This window comes from Podarcis raffonei, chromosome 1 (assembly GCF_027172205.1).
Source record: "Podarcis raffonei isolate rPodRaf1 chromosome 1, rPodRaf1.pri, whole genome shotgun sequence".
Lineage (NCBI taxonomy): Eukaryota > Metazoa > Chordata > Lepidosauria > Squamata > Lacertidae > Podarcis > Podarcis raffonei.
Window position 1 is genome coordinate 27,423,395 of NC_070602.1, and position 20,270 is coordinate 27,443,664.

The 20,270-nt window shown below is 42.3% G+C and overlaps 1 protein-coding gene across 1 annotated transcript in view; it reads left to right on the plus strand.

The window, feature by feature from the left end:
- The window catches only part of STON2 (stonin 2), a 64,228-nt gene extending 52,993 nt beyond the window's left edge, over window positions 1–11,235 (plus strand). Inside the window, exons 5-7 of the mRNA XM_053377757.1 lie at window positions 1,763–3,628; window positions 8,957–9,159; window positions 10,504–11,235. Of these exons, the coding sequence (XP_053233732.1) occupies window positions 1,763–3,628; window positions 8,957–9,159; window positions 10,504–10,587 (2,153 nt within the window). The 3' untranslated portion in view covers window positions 10,588–11,235. The remainder of the gene's footprint in view (window positions 1–1,762; window positions 3,629–8,956; window positions 9,160–10,503) is intronic.
- The last annotated feature ends 9,035 nt before the right edge of the window (window positions 11,236–20,270 follow it).

A 20,270-nucleotide genomic window follows, 5' to 3' on the forward strand; every position in this document is an offset into this window, starting at 1 on the left:
ATACCAAAAGGAATTAGGCAGGTACAGCATAAGCTCAGGTCCAAGGAGCCAGAGACCTGTGTTATTTTCAGCAACTGGAAGGTTCAAAAGGAAGGCCTGATATCAAATCAAATCATTGGGTGTCCAATGCAGAGCACAAAAACTGACAAAGCACAGAGAAGGAGTGTTCATTTGCAATATGGGCATTGCACTTTGATCTTCTGTTTCTCTCAACTTTCCATTGTACTCTCTGAGGACATTTCATACATGCCTGTAGGATCCTGCAAGCATGCTCCTGAGTAAGAGAAAGATGTGGAGCATGGCATCTCTGGGAAATATTTTAGGCTTTTTTAGCTATATAGACTGTGCAAATGCAACATAGTAGGCTTCTGTGAAAATCTCGCTGTGTACACTTTTGAGATCTACCAATTAATTGGTGTCGTAGTGGTCGTGGGGTAAATGTTTTGCAGTAAGTGTATAATTTTGGAAGAGGTCTCTTAGGTTTGTCTGGCTTTATGGCACCACCTTCTGGACATACTGTTAAATTATTCTGGCTCAACAAGGTTCATAGTTCTGAAGGTGGCATGACAACAAGGGCCCTTATTCATGCATTTCCTGGCAATATGTTTGCCATCTTGAAAAGTCAGAGCTGCATGGCAAATGCAAACAGTAATCATACGGCTTGCCTGGGCGTATGAGATGAGATGCTTCTCGCATAGGAACTAACCGCACAATCCAGGTTCTCAGTGTGGTTTTCATAGTCATGGGGAGTAAAACCTGCATTATACCATTTAGGTTCCCAATTCCTTTAACCCTTCACTGACCATTTATAGAGATGTTTAACAGCGACGTGTTTAGTAGTCAAGAACAGAGTTTATGATAGTTTGTATTTCATTTATTGAAATATATTTTATCTCAAATCTGTTTCATAAATTAATGGTGGAAGTTTGGCTTCCTCATCTGTTGTTATTCTCTCCTCCACAGAACATGACAAGCTGTCAAGGATTGTGCATTGGCTAGAGACAGATTTATGTGGTTGATGAAAGCACTTGTAAATGCAAATAAGCAAACAACAGTTTTATTATCATTTGTAAAAGTCTGTGCAGTAGAATTACATTTTCTGGCTCCATGAATCTGACCAGTAGTTACAAGCAAAATCTGAACAGAAAGCAGAATCAGAATGTCTAGCTCCATATGAACTTTTGTGAAGGAGGTTGCTTATTTCTGTAAGTGGTTTCCCGCTTCTAAAGGAGACAAAAGCAGTTTGTCTAGCATGATGTCCCCAACCCCAAAAAACCTTGCTATTGTACTTGCATTGTGTTTGTAATTATGACATTCATTGGTCTGTATGCAATGTAATGCTAAAGTGAAGGTTCTGTTAGCACAATGGAACATGCTCCCGCGTGTGACCTCTAAATCTGCCCTCCACAACTCTCAAGAGTAGTAGTAGTAGTAGTAGTAGTAATAAAAATTTTATTTATTTATAACCCACCCATTTGGCTGGGTTTCCCCAGCCACTTTGGGCAGCTTCCAGCAGAATATTAAAATACAGTGATTCATCAGATATTAAAAACTTCCCTAAACAGGGCTGCTTAGTAAATTTAGAGATGGTGTGGGATGCACATGGGTGGAGAAGAGGAGGAAATACTGTTGTGCTAGTGCTAATCCTTGTGCTAGCACAGCTATTTAGTTGCATACCGCCCATTGTAGACATGATGAAACATACTATGATGCCTAGAACTTGCATCCTAGGATTGACACTTCTTCTCATTTCTCCATATAGACAATTCCTCATCCCTTCTCGAAGATGAAGAGCTAGGCATGGAGGCCACCAGCTGGCAGCTGAATAGCACATCTGTAAACGGCCATAGTGAAACCCCAACAACAGCTCGTTTCCCCAGCTGGGTGACTTTTGATGACAATGAAGTCAGCTGCAATTCTCCATCCACTTTATCCCCCGTAAAAGCAGATTCCCCACCATTAGTAGCAACTGCAGCAGCAGCAGCAGTCACAACAACACAGATCACAGATGTGAACTCTCTTACCCTCTCCTCATCCTTTAAGAAAAGGGAACGCCCCAGAAGTGCATTGGCAGACCTCCCTAAAATTCAGAAACTAGACCTTTCCTCAATAACCAGCTTGCCTTCGTTTAGTGGGACACCCCCTTGGAGTGCTACTAACCCTTTCCTTGACGAATCCCTGAGGGATGTTCAGCCTTCTCCTATCAACCCCTTCAGCTCTTTCTTTGAAGAACGGGACAGGCATTCTCAAACCTCTCCCATTTCTGGCAGAAACCAGAGAGACTCCCTCATTATCCTCCACCAGGAGCCTGACTGCATCAGCTTTAATGAGCCAAGTAAACACCTCAGGCACAGAGATGCTGTCGAGCAGCTCAAGCAACTCCAGATTGGGGACCCAGATCAGCTGAGCAGTCCTACTCTGCCCGACGATGACCCCACAGTGCCAACGGAGCTATACAGCACCGTGTCCTTTCTGGGGCCACCTCCACGAAAAGATGGCTGGCCAATGATGCTGAGGATACCAGAAAAGAAGAACATCATGTCATCTAGGCACTGGGGGCCAATCTACGTCAAGCTGACCGAGAGCAGGTACTTGCAGCTCTTTTACGAGAAGGGATTGGAAAAGCCTTTCAAGGAATTCAAGCTTGACATCAGCCATGAGATTTCAGAACCCAAACTCCAGAACTATGATGAGAATGGGAGGATACACAGTGTGAGGATAGATCGCATCACCTACAAGGAAAAGAGGAAGTACCAGCCAAAGCCTGCTGTCTCTCACATAGCGGAGAGGGAGCAGGTTATCAAGCTGGGAACCACCAGCTATGAAGACTTCCTCAGCTTCATCAGGGCGGTCCAGGATACACTAATGGATTTGCCTGCCTCGTCGACAGACCTGAGCACAGTGGGATTGAACTACCAAGAGGAGGAAATCACTGTGGATGTAAAGGACGAGTTCTATGGCACCTTGGCCAAAAGAGACAATAGGATTTTGCAGCACAATGTGTTGACCCGAGTGCACGTTCTCACTTTCCTTTCTGGCCTGGCGGAATGCAGGCTGGGTCTCAACGATGTCCTTGTCAAAGGGAATGAAATCGTCTCGCGGCAGGACATCATGCCCACGACCACCACCAAGTGGATTAAGCTGTATGATTGCCAGTTCCACTCCTGCGTGGAGGAGGAGGCGTTTGCCAGCGCCCGCGTCATTCAGTTTAACCCCTTGGACGCCTGCAGGTTTGAACTGATGCGCTTCAGAAGCGTGTTTTCCGAGAAGACGTTGCCTTTCACCTTGAGGGTTGCAGCTAGCATCAACGGCGCCGAGGTGGAGCTCCAGAGCTGGCTGATGATGTCTCCGGGGTTCTCCTCCAACAGAGACCCTCTCACTCAGGTCCCCTGTGAAAATGTGATGGTCCGCTACCCAGTGCCACAGGAGTGGGTGAAAAACTTCCGCAGAGATAGTGTCCTCGGGGAAAAGTCTTTGAAAGCAAAGGTGAACAAAAGTGCCAGCTTTGGATCCACCAGTGTGTCTGGTTCTGAGCCAGTAATGAGAGTAACACTAGGAACTGCCAAATATGAGCATGCCTTTAATTCCATCGTGTGGAGGATAAATCGGCTGCCTGACAAAAACTCTGGTGGGTACTCGTGCTTCAACTGGGTAATAATACTGGGGAAAGTTGTATTTTGGGTGCTGGGTCATATTGGAGTAACGTGCAACATTAATGGATCAAACAGTGTTCTGTCAGAAGGTGCAAACAGAATGCCTGCATAAAGCGAAGTAATTACATTTTTTGAAGATATGAAAATTTGCAACAGTAATAGTAGTAATTAAACATAACAGTACTTGATTGTATTGAATATCACTTCTCATGGTTCTTAATTGCCTCCCCTTTTTTTCGTTTTGCTTTTCTTCCCACCATCCCCCAGAATCTGGCTCTGCTTACCCCAAGAGTTTATAGGAGTCTCCTCAAAGAGCAACAATTCCCAGCACCCTTAGGGAACTGTAGTTCCCAGAATTCTTTGGGGAAGCAAAGACTGTTAAAGTGGTAAACGAGTGCTTTAAATGTATGATGTATAAGGTGATACAGGAAAAACTTTGTTGGAGAAGTTTGTTTGAGAAACCTTTTCAAGAAAAACTTAGCAGCACATGCATAGGGTCTAGTTAAGCTGCCCAGATACTTGTTTAGGTAAAAATATCGAAAATGAGAAGGCAGGATGGACCCCACTATCCTTCTCTTCTTTTCTCAGTATTTTGTTTTTCTCCTCATCCCGTTTACCATTCAAAGCCTAGTCTCACTGTCCTCCAACTCTTTTCTTTCTCCCTTCTATCACAAGCTGTGGCAAAAAACAAAAGCCCTATTATATGAAAATGTATTTTTAAAACATTTTATACCTCACATTTCAACCTAAAAGCTTCAAGGCAACTTGGCAAGCATGAACTGAAACATCCAGTGAGAAATTAAGAAACTATATACCAGACACAGCAATAAAAACCCATTCAGCAGAGGTTAAAAAGACTGAAAGGAGAAACATCCAATAATCAAAATGACAATAAAAGCATTAAAAAACCCAAAAAAAACCTCGATCAAAAGGAATCTGAATAACAGGTGTTAGAATCCAGGGACCGTATGTCCTGGACAAGGTAAGAATTGCATCAATGGCTGGTTTGTTTGCTTTTCTCTGCTTTGAAATGGGACTGGGGCGGGGCAAGAGGACAACAGACCAAAACTGACATTCTGCATATGTTGGGGAAGAAGGATTTCCTCACAACTTCCTATCTAGGAGGGCTAGAGACTTCCTTAAGAATGACCGCTCCCCGCTTAAAACGGGGGGCGCCCTTTGTGTGGACGCGTGCAGCCCCTAGATCTGGAGCGGCTCCAACAGCATAGGCTTGGCTTTGCCTTCCCTCAGGTGGGATACCTGGAGGTCTCCGCCTACCTCAGTCAGTTGTCCAATCCCACCTGGGGGAAGCGTTGCCAAGGAGACCAGGCCAGGTAGGGGAGGGATTACCTGCCCACACAATAGAGGGAGGATCTTACCTGGGAATCCTCACTTGGCTCCAGAGCTTAAGAAAGAAAGAAAGAAAGAAAGAAAGAAAGAAAGAAAGAAAGAAAGAAAGAAAGAAAGCTCAGAGTCAGAGCTTGCAGGCATTGGCTCTGGCACCATTATGATTTGGCTGTGGTATAAGTGTGTTAAGCCAAAAGGCATATGCCTAGCTTTTTTGCAGAATCCTAACTTTGTGCATCCTTCATATCTGCTGCTGGGCTTCTTCCTATGCCTTGTTCTGACAGGTTGTAAATCTCTCCGGGCTGAACCACTTTAGGCTGCAGGTAGAAGCTGACATGAATAAAACTCCTATATTCCAAAGCCTCCAAACACAGAGAGCTTGATGGGCAGGTGGGATTCTATAATAAACCCTTCTCCCTGACATCTGATTTAATTCAGGGGGCACTGTTTATTGGTAGGAGTCAGTCATGTGAGTCCCCACTTGCAGTCTGTAGTGGTTCATCCCAGACACAGATTTACTACCTTGCTAATGAGCAGAGCTACATCTTTCTTTGTATACATAATTTGGGCTGCTTTGCTATAAAATGTGAAGGTGATGACTATACCAAAATACAGTGCAATCCTATGCTTGTTTACTCAGAAGTAAGTCCCATTATATTCCCAAGCAGGTGTACATAGCCTTAGCTTAATGGGTCCTTCTGGCATCTCATTAAATTGGCCCGACTTAAGCCTTGCTTTAGTTATGCGTGAAAGTTTCCCCTGCTAAGCACAAGGCAAGTGTTGTCACTGCACAGATGTCTGTTGTTGTTGTGCTTGAGGGGCAGCTGTTTTTATATAATCTATGTCACAGAACCAGTCCAAAAAAACAACAGCAGCCCTATGCTGTGGAATTGGATTCCGTGAGGAGCATTTATGTGACTGTTCCAGGAACAGCTTGGTAACTTCTAACGCAGTCCCCTGATTCATAAGCAACATGTTGATGCTGGCTGATAAAACAAGCCTTGTTTCCAGCCTGTGAGGAGTCTCAGTCCCAACTGGACAGGATTCAGGGCTCCAGCGTGAAAGTGTGTTTTTTAGTCAGTCAACAGGCAAGCCGAACAAAGAGTGTTAAGAAAACATTGATTCATCGAAGGAGTTTCTGCCTTGACTGTGGAGAAATACAATGCATTTCAAAGGACAGCACAACTTAAACCACAGCTTTGTATCTGAAGACTGGAAAACTGGTGTCTAATCAATGTCCATCAGTACTGAATGCCCCTATCTCCCTATTGCATTATGTTGAATATCTGAATCTGAAAATGCTAAAGCACATTTTCCTATGAAGCTCACACTGTTTATATAACACACATAAAAATAAATACATTCCAGTTTAAACAATATATATTTGACCGAGGAAGATTCCACATTTCAATAGGACCTACATATTTAGGATTATAGGTTTAGGTCACATTCTAATCTGTGCTGCCCATGTTCATGCATGTCTCAACCTGCACTGATCCTTCACCTGCCCACACTATAGATAGGAGGCATTAGCAATAACAGTGCAGATATAGAGGCATACATGCTTCTCCCATACTACCCAGTTCCTGATTCTAAAGAAACATCTTCCTGTGCTCCTGTTACTAATACTAAAAGGCAAAGAGGGAACATGAACAGCTCTACCCAGATGTACACTTTGTGCCTCTGCCAAGGTTTTCGCTTGCATAAGGTCTGGGGAGGTTATATGACATCCACTATTACCGTAATTGAGCATTCAATTTGATTTATGGAGAGGTCATATGGTGTTACATCAAGCAACTGTTATCCCACCTTTTCCAGTTTGTTTTTCTGTCACTTTCCTTACTGCAAATCAGGCTTCTTGCAGTGCAAGATGACCTAATTCACTGCAATCACACAACCTGAATTTGTTGCCATGTGATTGAATCCTACTCACAAAATAATGTTAGTCTGAAAATTGTTCCAGAACACACTTGTCAAAATGTTGGTGTCACAGACAAAAACATGCTTTTCAAAAGTCAGCATTGGAATATGTTATCTACACAACTTACGTGCTGACTACTTCCTGTATATTGGATGTAACAGGAATCTGACATTAGATCACTAGCATTAAAGCAGGCATTTGGGGACCTAAGCCTAATATGGCTTGTTATGGTCACCTAGTAAATTCAAGGGTGCAGCAGGATTTGAACGGGGGGTTTCCAGAGTTCCAACCCACAAACTTACCTACAATGCTGCACCAGCTGTACTGAATCAGTGACTTCCCAATGTGGGTTTTTTCTTTGCCTTTATTGCCTTTTCTAAAGGGTATATGGGGCTCTCTGTAGTTATAGTTGTAGTTGTTCTTTAGTCGTTTAGTCACCTCCGACTCTTCATGACCCCATGGACCAGAACACGCCAGGCACTCCTGTCTTCCACTGCCTCCCGCAGTTTGGTCAAACTCATGTTGGTAGCGTTGAGAACACTGTCCAGCCATCTTGTCCTCTGTCATCCCCTTCTCCTTGTGCCCTCAATCTTTCCCAACATCAGGGTCTTTTCCAGGGAGTCTTCTCTTCTCATGAGGTAGCCAAAGTATTGGAGCCTCAGCTTCAGGATCTGTCCTTCCAGTGAGCATTCAGGGCTGATTTCCTTAAGAATGGATAGGTTTGATCTTCTTGCAGTCCATGGGACTCTCTAGAATCTCCTCCAGCACCATAATTCAAAAGCATCAATTATTCGTTGATCAGCCTTCTTTATGGTCCAGCTCTCACTTCCATACATCACTACTGGGAAAAACATAGCTTTAACTATACAGACCTTTGTCGGTAAGGTGATGTCTCTGCTTTGTAAGATGCTGTCTAGGTTTGTCATCACTTCGTGTAAATCCTCTGCGGTCTAGAAAATAATTATTCAACTCTGATGTAAACAGCCAAAGATGCTTCCCAATTCTGATTTCTAATAACATTTTCTGGGACCTTTGGCAAATCACATAAGGCTCTTCTATATTTGCATATCAACTTTGCTTTATGGCTGGCAAACACTGAGTCCAACGTTTTGTTCAATAAATTACACATCTAAGAATCTTCTAATTGACTATTTCCTGAAAAGTATCAATGAAAGGGGTGATTTACAAAGGCAGGCATTTATTTGCAGCTTCAGAGGAGAAAAGCAACTGGGAATTGAGTTACAGCAGAAGAGCAAATGGGAGAAAAAAATTAGCAGGCTCCCTTCTGCCACTTCCACTGAAAATCTGTCTCCCGGTGGTGTTTTTTGGTGAACAAGTGGGTCCCCCCCCATCCCTACATTATGGTGAAGTGTATGCCAAAGCTCCTGTTCCCTAGATTTCCAAAACAAGAAAACACAGCACTTGACTCGAGAAATACTGCCAGTGGGAACTAGGCCATCCCCAAATAAATGTTTTAATTCTCTTTGAAATATTGCCTAAGCCCCCTTGATTTCAATAGGACTTCGAGCTTTAATAGTGTTATATGGATTGGACAGTTAGAAGGCTCACACTTGTCTTTAAACGTGTGGGGTCTTTCTTTTATTAGAGGGGTGTGGGCGTGCCCATTACTGATTTAGAGCTTTAAACAGTATAATATTGTATGTCTTAGTATGATCCAAATGATTCCATCAGCTAATAATAGTTGAGAGTTTGTCCAGATTCCTTCCAGTATCTATTGTAACAGTTTTATCAACAGACTGATGTAAAGCATGGAAGAGTCATTCAGTTACTCTTACAAGAGGTTCTTAAATACTCTTCTAGAATATGTTGTAACATCATACTGAAACCTCACATCATACTGAAACCCCAGTAGTTTGATTCTCGTTTTTCAATAATGACATGACAACAGCATTCTGACTCATAACCATCTAATTAATTAAGCTGGCTTTCCTGTTTTGTTCTGCTTTTAAGCCTTCTGAAGGCTTGATTTCAAAGAAAAAGTTTTTAATTTCCATGCTCTTTTGCCCTTTTGTAGCTTCTGGTCACCCACACTGTTTCTTCTGCCACCTGGAGCTTGGCTCAGACCGGGAAGTGCCTTCTAACTTTGTCCGCTATGTGGATGTGGAGTTTGACATGCCAACCACTTCAGCATCCAAAGCCACCATCCGGTCCATCTCTGTGGAAGGCAAGACAGATGTCAGGAAGTGGGTCAACTATTCAGCACATTACAGTTACAAGGTACGAACGAGCAGCTTTCTTCCAGGGAGTAAGTGAATTGGGGTTAGTTTGTTTGTTTGCAAATGAAACTATTTTATAGTATGTCTATCGGGATCATTAACTGCAGCGAACAATTCAAAGTGTTGGTGCTGACCTTTAAAGCCCTAAACGGCCTTGGTCCAGTATACCTGAAGGAGCGTCTCCACCCCCATCATTCTACCCGGACACTGAGGTCCGGCACCGAGGGCCTTCTGGCGGTTCCCTCACTGCGAGAAGCCAAGTTACAGGGAACCAGGCAGAGGGCCTTCTCGGTAGTGGCGCCCTCCCTGTGGAACGCCCTCCCACCAGATGTCAAAGAGAACAACAACTACCAGACTTTTAGAAGACATCTGAAGGCAGCCCTGTTTAGGGAAGCTTTTAATGTTTGATGTATCACAGTATTTTAATATTCTTTTGGAAGCCGCCCAGAGTGGCTGGGAAACCCAGCCAGATGGACGGGGTATAAATAATATATTATTATTATTATTATTATTATTATTATTATTATTATTATTTACTAGATTCTCCATGTTGTCTTATATAAGTCTTCTACCATAAATTTTGAAGTAGGCTTTGTAACTCAGTGGTAGATTATATGCCTTTAATGGAAAAGGCCCCAGATTCAGTCCTTGGCAACTCTAGATATCTGATGGTACGGCTCAGAAAGATCTCTTGCCTGAAACTGTTGCGATCCCCTGAGAGTAAACAACACTGAGCTAGATGGAGCCAATGATCTAACTCTGTTGAAGACACCTTTATATGTTCATAAACCTGGCAGAGGGAGAGGAAAAATACATCAGATACTCCTCCCATTTTTGCTATAAGGACAGTGATGTGGGTGTTGCAGAAAGAAGGCTGGGATTACTGTACTAAGTCCCTACCTCCTTGAGCTCCTTCACTGTCTGATTTCAATCCAGCAGGCTTGAGGGTTCTTCCCATCAAATGGAACATTATGACACTGATTCCATGCTAATCTCCTCACCCACTGCAATTTTGCCAACAACAATGAGGGTTGATGGGGTTGCTATGATTGGAATCTGTTCCACTTTTGCAGATGAGAGTCTCATGTGTAGAAGGGTATATGTCCACTGTCTTCACTGTAGAGCAGAGATGGAGAACTTGACGGCCTTCAGAAGTTTCTCGACTACAGCTTCCATTGTCACTGAACATTGCCTATGCTGATTGAGGCTTTTGGGTACTGAAGTCCAACAATAGCTGGTGGAGGGCCCAGGTTCCCCATCCCTGCTTCAGAGCAGGTTGCCATTGGCTGATGTAGAAATTTTACTGTTCTTTTCCCACAACTCCCAACTTCCTCTTCCTTATCAGGTGGAGATAGAGCAGAAGAAGAACTTGAATCCAGATGTAATGGAAGAACACACTGATAACCCCAAGGACTGTGCTGTGCAGTGAAAAGAAAGGTCCATCTGCAGTTGGAACAGAAGAATCAACAGGCCTTGAAGAAGAGGGAACAGCATGTTGCTCCTGCTGTAGGAAAAGCCGGAAAGAATCTGGAGCGCCGTAGGGTTTCCTTATCCTCTTTGTATATACTTAGAGAGGAACCTATTTTGGGATTTGTTTACAGCCAACTGGTGGCTTTGGTAGAAGCACACTAAGCATATAGTATATAGGCTTACAACTGATTCAAGCCTGCCTTCGTCTCTGACACTAATCTTACAGTGATATAATGGTATATTTTTTTTCATCTCAAAAGGTGTAACTCTAGTCTTATTGACAGTCTTTCTCCCCCTACTGTGTGCTTGACATTACCTGAACTCTTGCAATTCAGTCCTCAAAAGAGCTCTTCCAGGTACTCTGCAGAAGCACTGAGGGGGAGGAAGGAATGAGAGATGCACCACAGCATCCCTTGGGTTTTCTGTCATGTCCATGACACTTGGTGAAACATTTTAACAGCTTTTCTTCTCCACAAGTGTAGACGGAACCACTGGGAATTCCACTGGGTGAAGGACAAGTGGATTGACCTTCTTATCATCTCCAAGGCAAAACATTTAAAAATTGCACATTTCCTTGGATTTTGGTGGCCAGAAAGCTTCCTTTATTCACTTAAAAAAAATTTTTTCCTTCCAGTAGCACCTTAAAGACCAACTAAGTTAGTTCTTGGTATGAGCTTTCGTGTGCATGCACACTTCTTCAGATACACACTTTATTCACTTAGACTGACAGCGGGGCCAGGATTATTCTTTAGACTTGACATAGTTATAGCTGCCGGTAGAGGGGACTAGGATAATATTTGATCAGGCTTGACTGGGAGGATACTGGAAGGAAATAATTTCATTTAAATTAATGGTCAAGTGAATGGTCGGGTGGACTGGTTACTTCTCTGACAGATGACAAGTTATATTCTTGATAGGGATAGGGAAAGGAGGTGCTCTGTTTATTTTTTTGTAGATGTTGACAATGCTGCTTTCATGTTCTGTCCCAAAACCTACATCTTATTTTAGAAAGACTGGAGTGCCACAGTTGTGTGTGATATTCTTACTTTATAATGTACTGGCATAATGGCATAGCAGTCAGTGTTGTCAGTACTCTTTGAATTCTCTGTCTACAATAGTCTCACACAAGTGCAAAAATTAACAAAGTCCAAGTTTCCACCCCACATGACTGTAAAGATAATCTTGAAAATGTCTGGATATACCTGAGCAGAATGTTCAAGGGTCAGTTGGTAAATGGAGCATGGGACTTCAGCACAGAGGTATTATCATGCAGTTGGGTCATTCAGATCCATTTGTTGTGTGTGTGACAACTGGTACACAAATATACAACCATCCCTCTTTTTTCACCCACAATATTCATTGCTATTCCACCTGTGGGTGGAGCTTAACAGAATATATGCCATGTGGGAGAGTTTTATCCCTCTCAATCACTCCTCCACCACTTTTTTACATTGTGAAAATGTGAACAGGTATCTCTGTACCTGTGCACATGCACCTTAAAACAACAACAACCCAATAATTCCAGAAGAGCTCAAGGTCAAACCTTGTCAACACGCTTCACAATGGGCAAAATGGAGGATAGTGTATTGGCATGGACATGTGATGCTGTAGTACAAACAACTAATTTTATCTAGATTAGAGGTGGGGAATCCTGAGTTTCCCCCCCACCCCAGCAGGCTACTTTGGCAGGTGGGTACTGTTGTCCAGCTGTCAATCACCAGACATCACTCTGGTCCTCTCCAGTCCTTTAAGTTTCACCCCTGTGCAGAAGTGAATTCTAAGAACATTCAAAACAACATGATGGAAAGCCCCAAACCCTGAGAAGATACAAATCCAAAGAAACACTGCCATGCTGCCCTTCACTTACGCCCTAAGTCTGGTTTATACATGCATTTTCATTACTGGCTGAGAGTAATGAAAGGATGTCTTTTGTGTTCTAATGGGCATCACAGAGAGAATTTTCATTTCATATCACCTGTAAGTTAATAGCCAAGACCCAGATCTATACATGCGGAGCTGTTTTTAAAATGCAGTGGACATGCCTATCGTCCCTTTGGAGGGGAGGTAGAAACAGAGAGCTACTAAATCCAGCCTTCTTCCTTTTCCTTCCCAACAGGTGATAGGTAAGATTACTGTTTGTTGAAGAGGAACGTATTATGCACAGCTCAATCATGGAGAGGAATCACATCTACAGCACCTGGTGGTGGATGAGAATCCTCATTTATATAGCCCCTAACTAGATTCTGAGCAAAAGCTTTGCAGTGGAGTCCACTTCCATATGAAGGTGGCAGTCACCAGGTATAAAGTAATCAAATGAACATATGTGAACTAGACCCACTTAAAAGCTGATCCGCCAGAGGATGCTAAAGCTTGGACCTTGCTGTTTCATAGCAGTCTCTGAAAATACTTCTCTGCGTGTCCTGCATGGGTTTTGCTCAGGCATCTGGGTGTCCACTGTGAGACTAGGATCCTGGGCTAAGATCAGCAGGCTCTTATGTCCTAAATATGCTACAAATGCATCAGGTACATATAAGAACATGTACAGCGGATCTTAGAGATGTAAGAACAAAGTCAGCTGATCTTAAAGAAAGAAATTGGGCAGAGCAGGATGGATAAGGGTGAAGATATCTCTTAGATGTTTGGAGTTCCAATGTATTAGGTTTCTAAAGATAACAATCAGTATCTTGTGAATTGTGCCCAGATTTCCATTCACACCCTAAAGCTTCGAATTCAACATGTCCCGTGCATCCAGTTCCATTCAGGAGATGTCATTATTTAGAATGCACTACAGCCCTTAGGCTTACAAGGCCATTTGTGATGGTTAGCAGGTGTAAATTCAAAGCTGGGTAGTATAAGACCCAGAAGCACCTTCTTGAATGGAGAATGAACAAGAGACAAGGCTATAGTCCTGAGCAGAAGAGGCTGGGACACATCATTGATGTTTATGTCCTCACAAGTGAGCATGACAGCTGGCTGATTATATCTGCGTTTGGTAGATTTGCCTTCAATTGACTTGCCAATATCCTGCCCACTGTTCCGAAAAGTTACATAGCATATAATACCATTTGGCTTTAGTCCTTCGTCTGCGGTATTGTCAGCTGTGCAAGGACTGACAGAATACCCTGCTAATTTATTGTGGAAAGAAACTGTGTCTCTTTGCTATAAAAAGGGTGTTGTGTTGCTTTCAGTCTGCTCTTTGCTGCCTCCATCCAGACGGATTGTTCATGACCTCTTGCACTATTGTGATTGAGTGGGTTGGGTTTTTTTACATATTTTGTAACAGGTTTCTACCTTTTGATGTTGTACTATGAGAGAGTCTACACACTGGTTGATACTTTAGACATTTTGTTGTCTCCCCCCCCCCAAAAAAAAACAAACTTCTCTGAGAAATGTTCTTTTGAGTTTCATTGTGGGAGGAACTGTTGAATAAAAGCAAACGAAATGCTACCTTTATTGAAGTCAATTTATTTGTGTTGGCATTCTACCTACAGATCAACATTCATAGTGCATAAGCATTAAAACTTCTTTCGAACCAAAGCCCATCCCTGTGGCCTATGAATATATTACTAATACTGTCATTTATAGTATTATACGTCATATATAGTGTGAATAGGGAAGGGGGCTGAGGGTGAGAGTGCTGTTTATTGAATTCATAGGTGAGTTAAGATTTGTTTTTGTTTTTTAAATAATATTTATTACTTTTAAAGATTACAAAAAAAGGAAAAGAAAAGAAGACAAGAGGGGAAAAAACAAAGGAGAAAAAAAGCAATACAATACAATATATAAACAATACAAAACACAACCTAAACACATTAAGCTAAACACATTAAACTAAACAAAATCCTAACCCTAACCCTAACCCTAAACAAAACAAAACAAAAACAATTTAAAAAACATACATCACACCTTTTCCATACTCTATCTTTCATTCCCTTGTTTCCTCGACCTCCTCTCACCTCCCTTTTTGTATTCCACTTCTATTAATTGTTTCAGCAAATCCTTTCCATCTTTCTCTATTTTCTATCATATTATAAATATCTCAACATATTTTTAACCTTATTTTCCATTAAGACCAAAATACTTATATATGCTTAACTCCTTATAACATTTCTGCTAAGGCCATAAAATTTCATTCCACCATTTTTCTATCACTCATTAATTTTACAGTATTTCTATATATAAACTTTAAATTTTCCAATCTTCTTCCACCATCTCCTCTCCCTGGTTTCGGATTCTGCCAGTCCTTTCCGTCAATTCCATATAGTCCATCAACCTGGAGATCTTATGTCCGAGGCTCTTAACTCTTTTCCAGGTCCCTTCTGCAGGTCTTCTTCATATTCTTTAATGCTAAAGAGCAGATCTCGGGAAGACTCCAACCTAACAATACTTTTATTCCTTCTGGACAGGTCAGCCAAATTTCCATAGTTGAAGCTAAGATCCATAAAGTGTTTCAGGACATGTTTCAAGATTCCTCCAAATCCAAAGGCCCCCAGAACTTCAATCTCCTCCAGACCCAAGTCCATGTCCCAGAAGTCAGTTAATCCCTGCATAGAGGGATCTTTCCAACTTTCCTTCTTCAGTCCAGGCCGGGATCCGATCCTCAGAATCTGACTTTTTCTAAATTCGATCATTAAAGGCCTCAACTTGTAGTCCTCAATTTTCTTCTGTAAGACTGAGGATCCCGCTTGTATTACTTTAGGTTCAACAACAACAGCTTTCTCCTTCTCCTCCACAATTTGTCCTGCCGAAGTAGATTCCTGTACCAAGTCCTGAATTATTTCTGTGTTGGTGCTCACTTTTTGTCTCATATTAATCACTTTTTGTCCCAAGTTGTCAATTTTAAAAGCCATGTCATCCGTGTTCTTATGAAGCTGTTCCAGCGAATAGCTTATCTTGCATAATACAGTCACTATGGCTTCTCCTGTCAACATTTTTAAATGGTCCAAGGTCAATCTCTGGTTCTCACAATTTCTTATCTTGCAGCTGGAGATTCCCCAGTTACACTCCTGTAACAGTTTCAAAAGCTCCCTCTAGAGGGAAACAGTCTCCACTTGTATCAATCCTTTCAAACACGTAGGTGAGTTAAGATTTGGATCTGCGCCTTTCTGGCTCAAAGCTGACATTCTAAGACTGTAATCCTAATTGCACGTAGCTGGGGATAATTCAGTAGGACTTATCTTGTAAGTCACCATGTTCTCAATTTCAGCCTCTGCATCTAAAGGAAAATGCTTCGGAGTGTATGCAGAGTGCATTTTCCCAACCCTTGAGCAGTCTGCCCCACACATATGATATTACAGGGTAGGGTTTGCAAGCAGGCTTGAGCAATGACACCTCACTTAAACAAGGCCTGGTATAATCATTATGCTGGACATGGTCAAATAAAAAATGAAAACGGGCAGCATGCTGCAATAACTCTAATGTGATGCAACTAACCAGGTGTGTGTGGGCTGTATTTGTATACAACTACTGCACATATGGATGTGGCAACTCAGATTAGAGGTTACCCTGCCCACACTGAACTATGTACAAACAAGTCCATGCTTAAAACAAGGCTGCACATTAGTTGCTCTCAAAGTTTTGCTCTACAGTCTTATGCAAGAGCAGCTAAGGTGGCACCTTCCTCATCCAGAACAGCAGGTTAGCCATCCTGCATGGAAAAGCACATCCCTTTATTAGCACATGTATCAGATGACTTTGCACCTAAAATGAGACCCCAAAGACAGTGGGTGCCTGAGGTGTCTTTCTTATACCAAGTCTTCTTCTTTGGTGATCACTTGTAGTCGAGTAAGATTGTCTTTCAAGAACACGGTCTTAACAGTGAGTCTGTAAGTGACTGTGGAGGCCAATTCTGGATCCACACGTCCTTACACAGTGGAGACATAGGTTTCTGGGCAGGAGTTGATCATGGTGAGGGTCTGCCACACGTTCCTCTGAAAGCATGTTTCGTCCTGAGTTCAAGCATCTTCAAAGCCCACGACACCTTTGGTAAAGGCTGTACTCCAATTGGAGCACTTGCAGGCCAGTGTTTCCCAATTGTCAGTGTTTATACTCCATTTTTAAAATATTTTCCTTAAGAGAGTCTTTTAATGTCTTTTGTTGACCACCAGCATTACACCTTCCATTTTTAAGTTGGAAATAGAGTAGATGCTTTGGAAGACGATAATCAAGCATCTGCACCTGACCAGTCCAACGAAGTTGATGTTGAAGAATCATTGCTTCGACGCTGGTGATCTTTGCTTCTTCTAGTACACTGGCATTAGTTTGCCTGTCTTCCCAAGTGATATGTACAATTTTTCAGAGACACCGTTGATGGAATCTTTTGAGAAATTAGAGATTGTGTTTATAGGTGGTTCATGCTTCACAAGCATATAGTAAGGCTGCTATTACAATAGCTTTGTAAACAAACATTTTGGTTTCCCTGCGAATGTCATGGTCCTCAAACACTTTGCACTTCAATTGGGAGAAAGCTGCACTCGCAGAGCTCAGGCAGTACTGGATTTTGGCATCAATGTCAGCCCTTATGGAAAGATAACTGCCCAGGTAGGAGAAGTGATTGACATTTTCCAATGTTACACCATTTAATTGGATTTGTGGTGCTGCAGAGGGGTCGTTTTGTGCTTGTTGGTGCAGCACTTTGGTGTTTTGGATGTTAGACCAAACTTTTTGTAAGCTTCTGTGAAGGTATTTAGGATGGTTTGGAGGTCATCCTCTGAGCGTGCACACACTACGTTGTCATCAGCATAGTGAAGCTCTGTGACGGAAGTTACGGTAACCTTACTCTTTCCTTCAGCCTACTCAGAATAAAGAGCTTTCCATCTGTTCGATATATGATTTCTACTCTGGTGGGGAGTTTCCCTTCAACAATGTGTAGGATCATGGCAATGAAAATAATAAATAGAGTTGGGGTAATAACACAACCCTGTTTAACACCTGATCCCAGGAGAGCCAAAGGTTCCTCATATCTGCTCTGTACTAAAATACACCAATGGATCAACATTGCAGGCATTTCTTTTCCATTTTTGGTAGATCTGTTTTGGATCTCATAAGACCTAAGAGTTTTGCTAGATCATTGGCCCAATGGTCCATCTTCCAACCAGATGTCTCCTCCTTCATCCGAGGATCACAGGACAATTAACAATATAAAAACAGAAAAATGCATAACATAGTAATAAATAAAAACAATAATGTCCTCACAGTTTAAAAGACCAGAGATTGCTTAATTAGCCAAAGGCCTGGGAGAAGAGGGATGTTTTTGCCTGGTGCCTAAAGACAGGATTTATTACATCATGTATACAAAGCAAATATGCTTGTCAATTTCACTTCTACTTGTGAGATGAAAAAAATTAAAATACTACAATATGCTCTAGTATTGGTGAGCACATGTAGATAACACTGACCCAATGGTCTGTATAAGGTTCTTACATTCACCCTGCAACTCCACATGGTTCTTTTCTTAAAAAGAAGAGGGGCCCAGGAATTAATAGTACCCCAATAATACACTTCCATAGGGGAGCAAGAGTTAAAATCTCCCCCCCACAAGCCATCCCTGCTGGTGTATAATTGGGGGGGGGGCTAGTGAGTGGAGAACTACAGATTCACTGTTGCTAGAACATTTCTGTTCACAAAAATCATAAGAAGTTTGAAATGTAAATGTAATAATCACTTCACTTGAGCATTTTTTTGGCTCATTCCAAAATGAACAGATGCTGCAATGTGAATTTTAAAAGCCCCATTTATTTTTATTTGTGAGGGACATTTTCGCCACCTTGTGGTCTGATGCTATTACTGGAAAACTCATGGATGAAAAACAGAGACAATAACCAACGGTACTCATTAAAGTGAGGTACAAAACTGGAACAATGTTTTTAATATAAAATGATCTGATGTGCAAGGGCTTTTTTATATATAAAAAAGCACCTACATTATACGGTCACAAAATGTCCCTATGAAAATTTCTAGTTAGTTTCATACACTGTCAAATAATCCAGATATCCACAAAATTCAATGAATACCACATTCAGGAACAGCAGATTGATAATCAGTCAGAGGATCTACCAAATTTTCATTGGGATCTAAACTAAAGGGAACCTCCACTGTATGTATAAACCCTCCACCCATCACTATTATTGCATAAAGAAATCCAGTATGTATTGCGACAACAACCATGTCGTTTCTCAATGTTGAAAGTTGCACCACATTTTTCAAGAAGCCAATATCTAAGAACCAGATTAGATGCTACTTTGCAGTGTAGCACGCAGTTCTCTTTTTGGAACTTATGTAGCGTTTTTTTTTAGGAAAAAGCTGAGGTTCAAATGTTAACCATACAGGTCAGGTACTTCTGTCACAGTTCAGAAACAAATGAAACACCCATGAATACAATAACAGGACTACAGTATTTAGAGCACCAGCACTTAAAATGTTTTTGACAACATTGAAAGGAAGAGATAAATTCAGTTCCATAAACCTATGATCCACAGACCAAGGGAGGCTCTGTTGTTGTGAAGGCCCTGTGACAGGGCCTTATTAGTGGCGGTTCCATTTGCAGAATGCCCTTCTTGGTGCAGTATATTTGTCTAATTCATTATAGTTAGTTAAGTATTTCTATTGCTTTACTTGATCGGGGGGGGGGGGGAGGCTGCCCCCCCAGCTATGCCCATGCTCAGGCATTTGATGGCTGAAAGATACTGTTCCTGGCAACGTTATTAGCTTTGAAGGTATGTAGTGGCTTCCAATTATATTGTTTTGGCTTTTGGGGGTTTGCAGCCCTCAGCTCCTTGGAGAGGAAGTACAGGATATAAATTTAACAACAACAACAATAACAGTAACAACTAGCAACATTAGACTGTACAAGTCAACAACAACAACAACAACAACAGTAACAACTAGCAACATTAGACTGTACAAGTTTCTATATATTTTGTGCTGCAGTTTAAAATGTTACATTTTTAACACTTCTTATATCAGCAGCACACTCCACAAAAGAGAAAGGCAGTCAGTCAATTGCATTGATGCTTATTTATTTTCACTGGAAACAGAAAAAAGGAAATAAAAATTAATTACACAAAACAAAACATCACAGAGCCAATTGTTCAGGTACACCCTCATGATGGCCAACTGGGACGCAGGGGCATAGGAAGGGGTGTGTGGTGGGGGCGGTTCGCCTCAGGTACAATCTCTGGGGGGTGTGACAAAAAGGCACACCACAGGGGACTCGCCCTGCCACATGGCGGATCACACCAGCACCGCTGCAGCCACACGCGGAGGATCGCCCCCCCCGGGTGCACGGCATGGCCACCGTTCCAGGCGCCCATGCAGCCAGCTCCACCACTGCTGGGAAGGAGAGCAACATTTAGATTGAAAGGACTCCACACCTACCAAGCAGTTCACAGCTCCCATGAGGTTTAGACTTCCTAATGCAGGGATAGGCAACCTAAGGCCCATGGGCCACAAGTGGTCCATGGGGGCCGTTTAACCGGCCCACGAGCTGCCCCCGAACCGAGCCACCTGCTCGGCAAGTCCCCACGTGCTGCCCTAAACTGGCGCAGTGCGGCGCAAGGACTCACTTCCGTGGCGCCGGAAATCGTGTCTGCGCAGACGCAGATGCCAGAAATTGTGTCTGCGCAGATGCAGATACCAGAAATC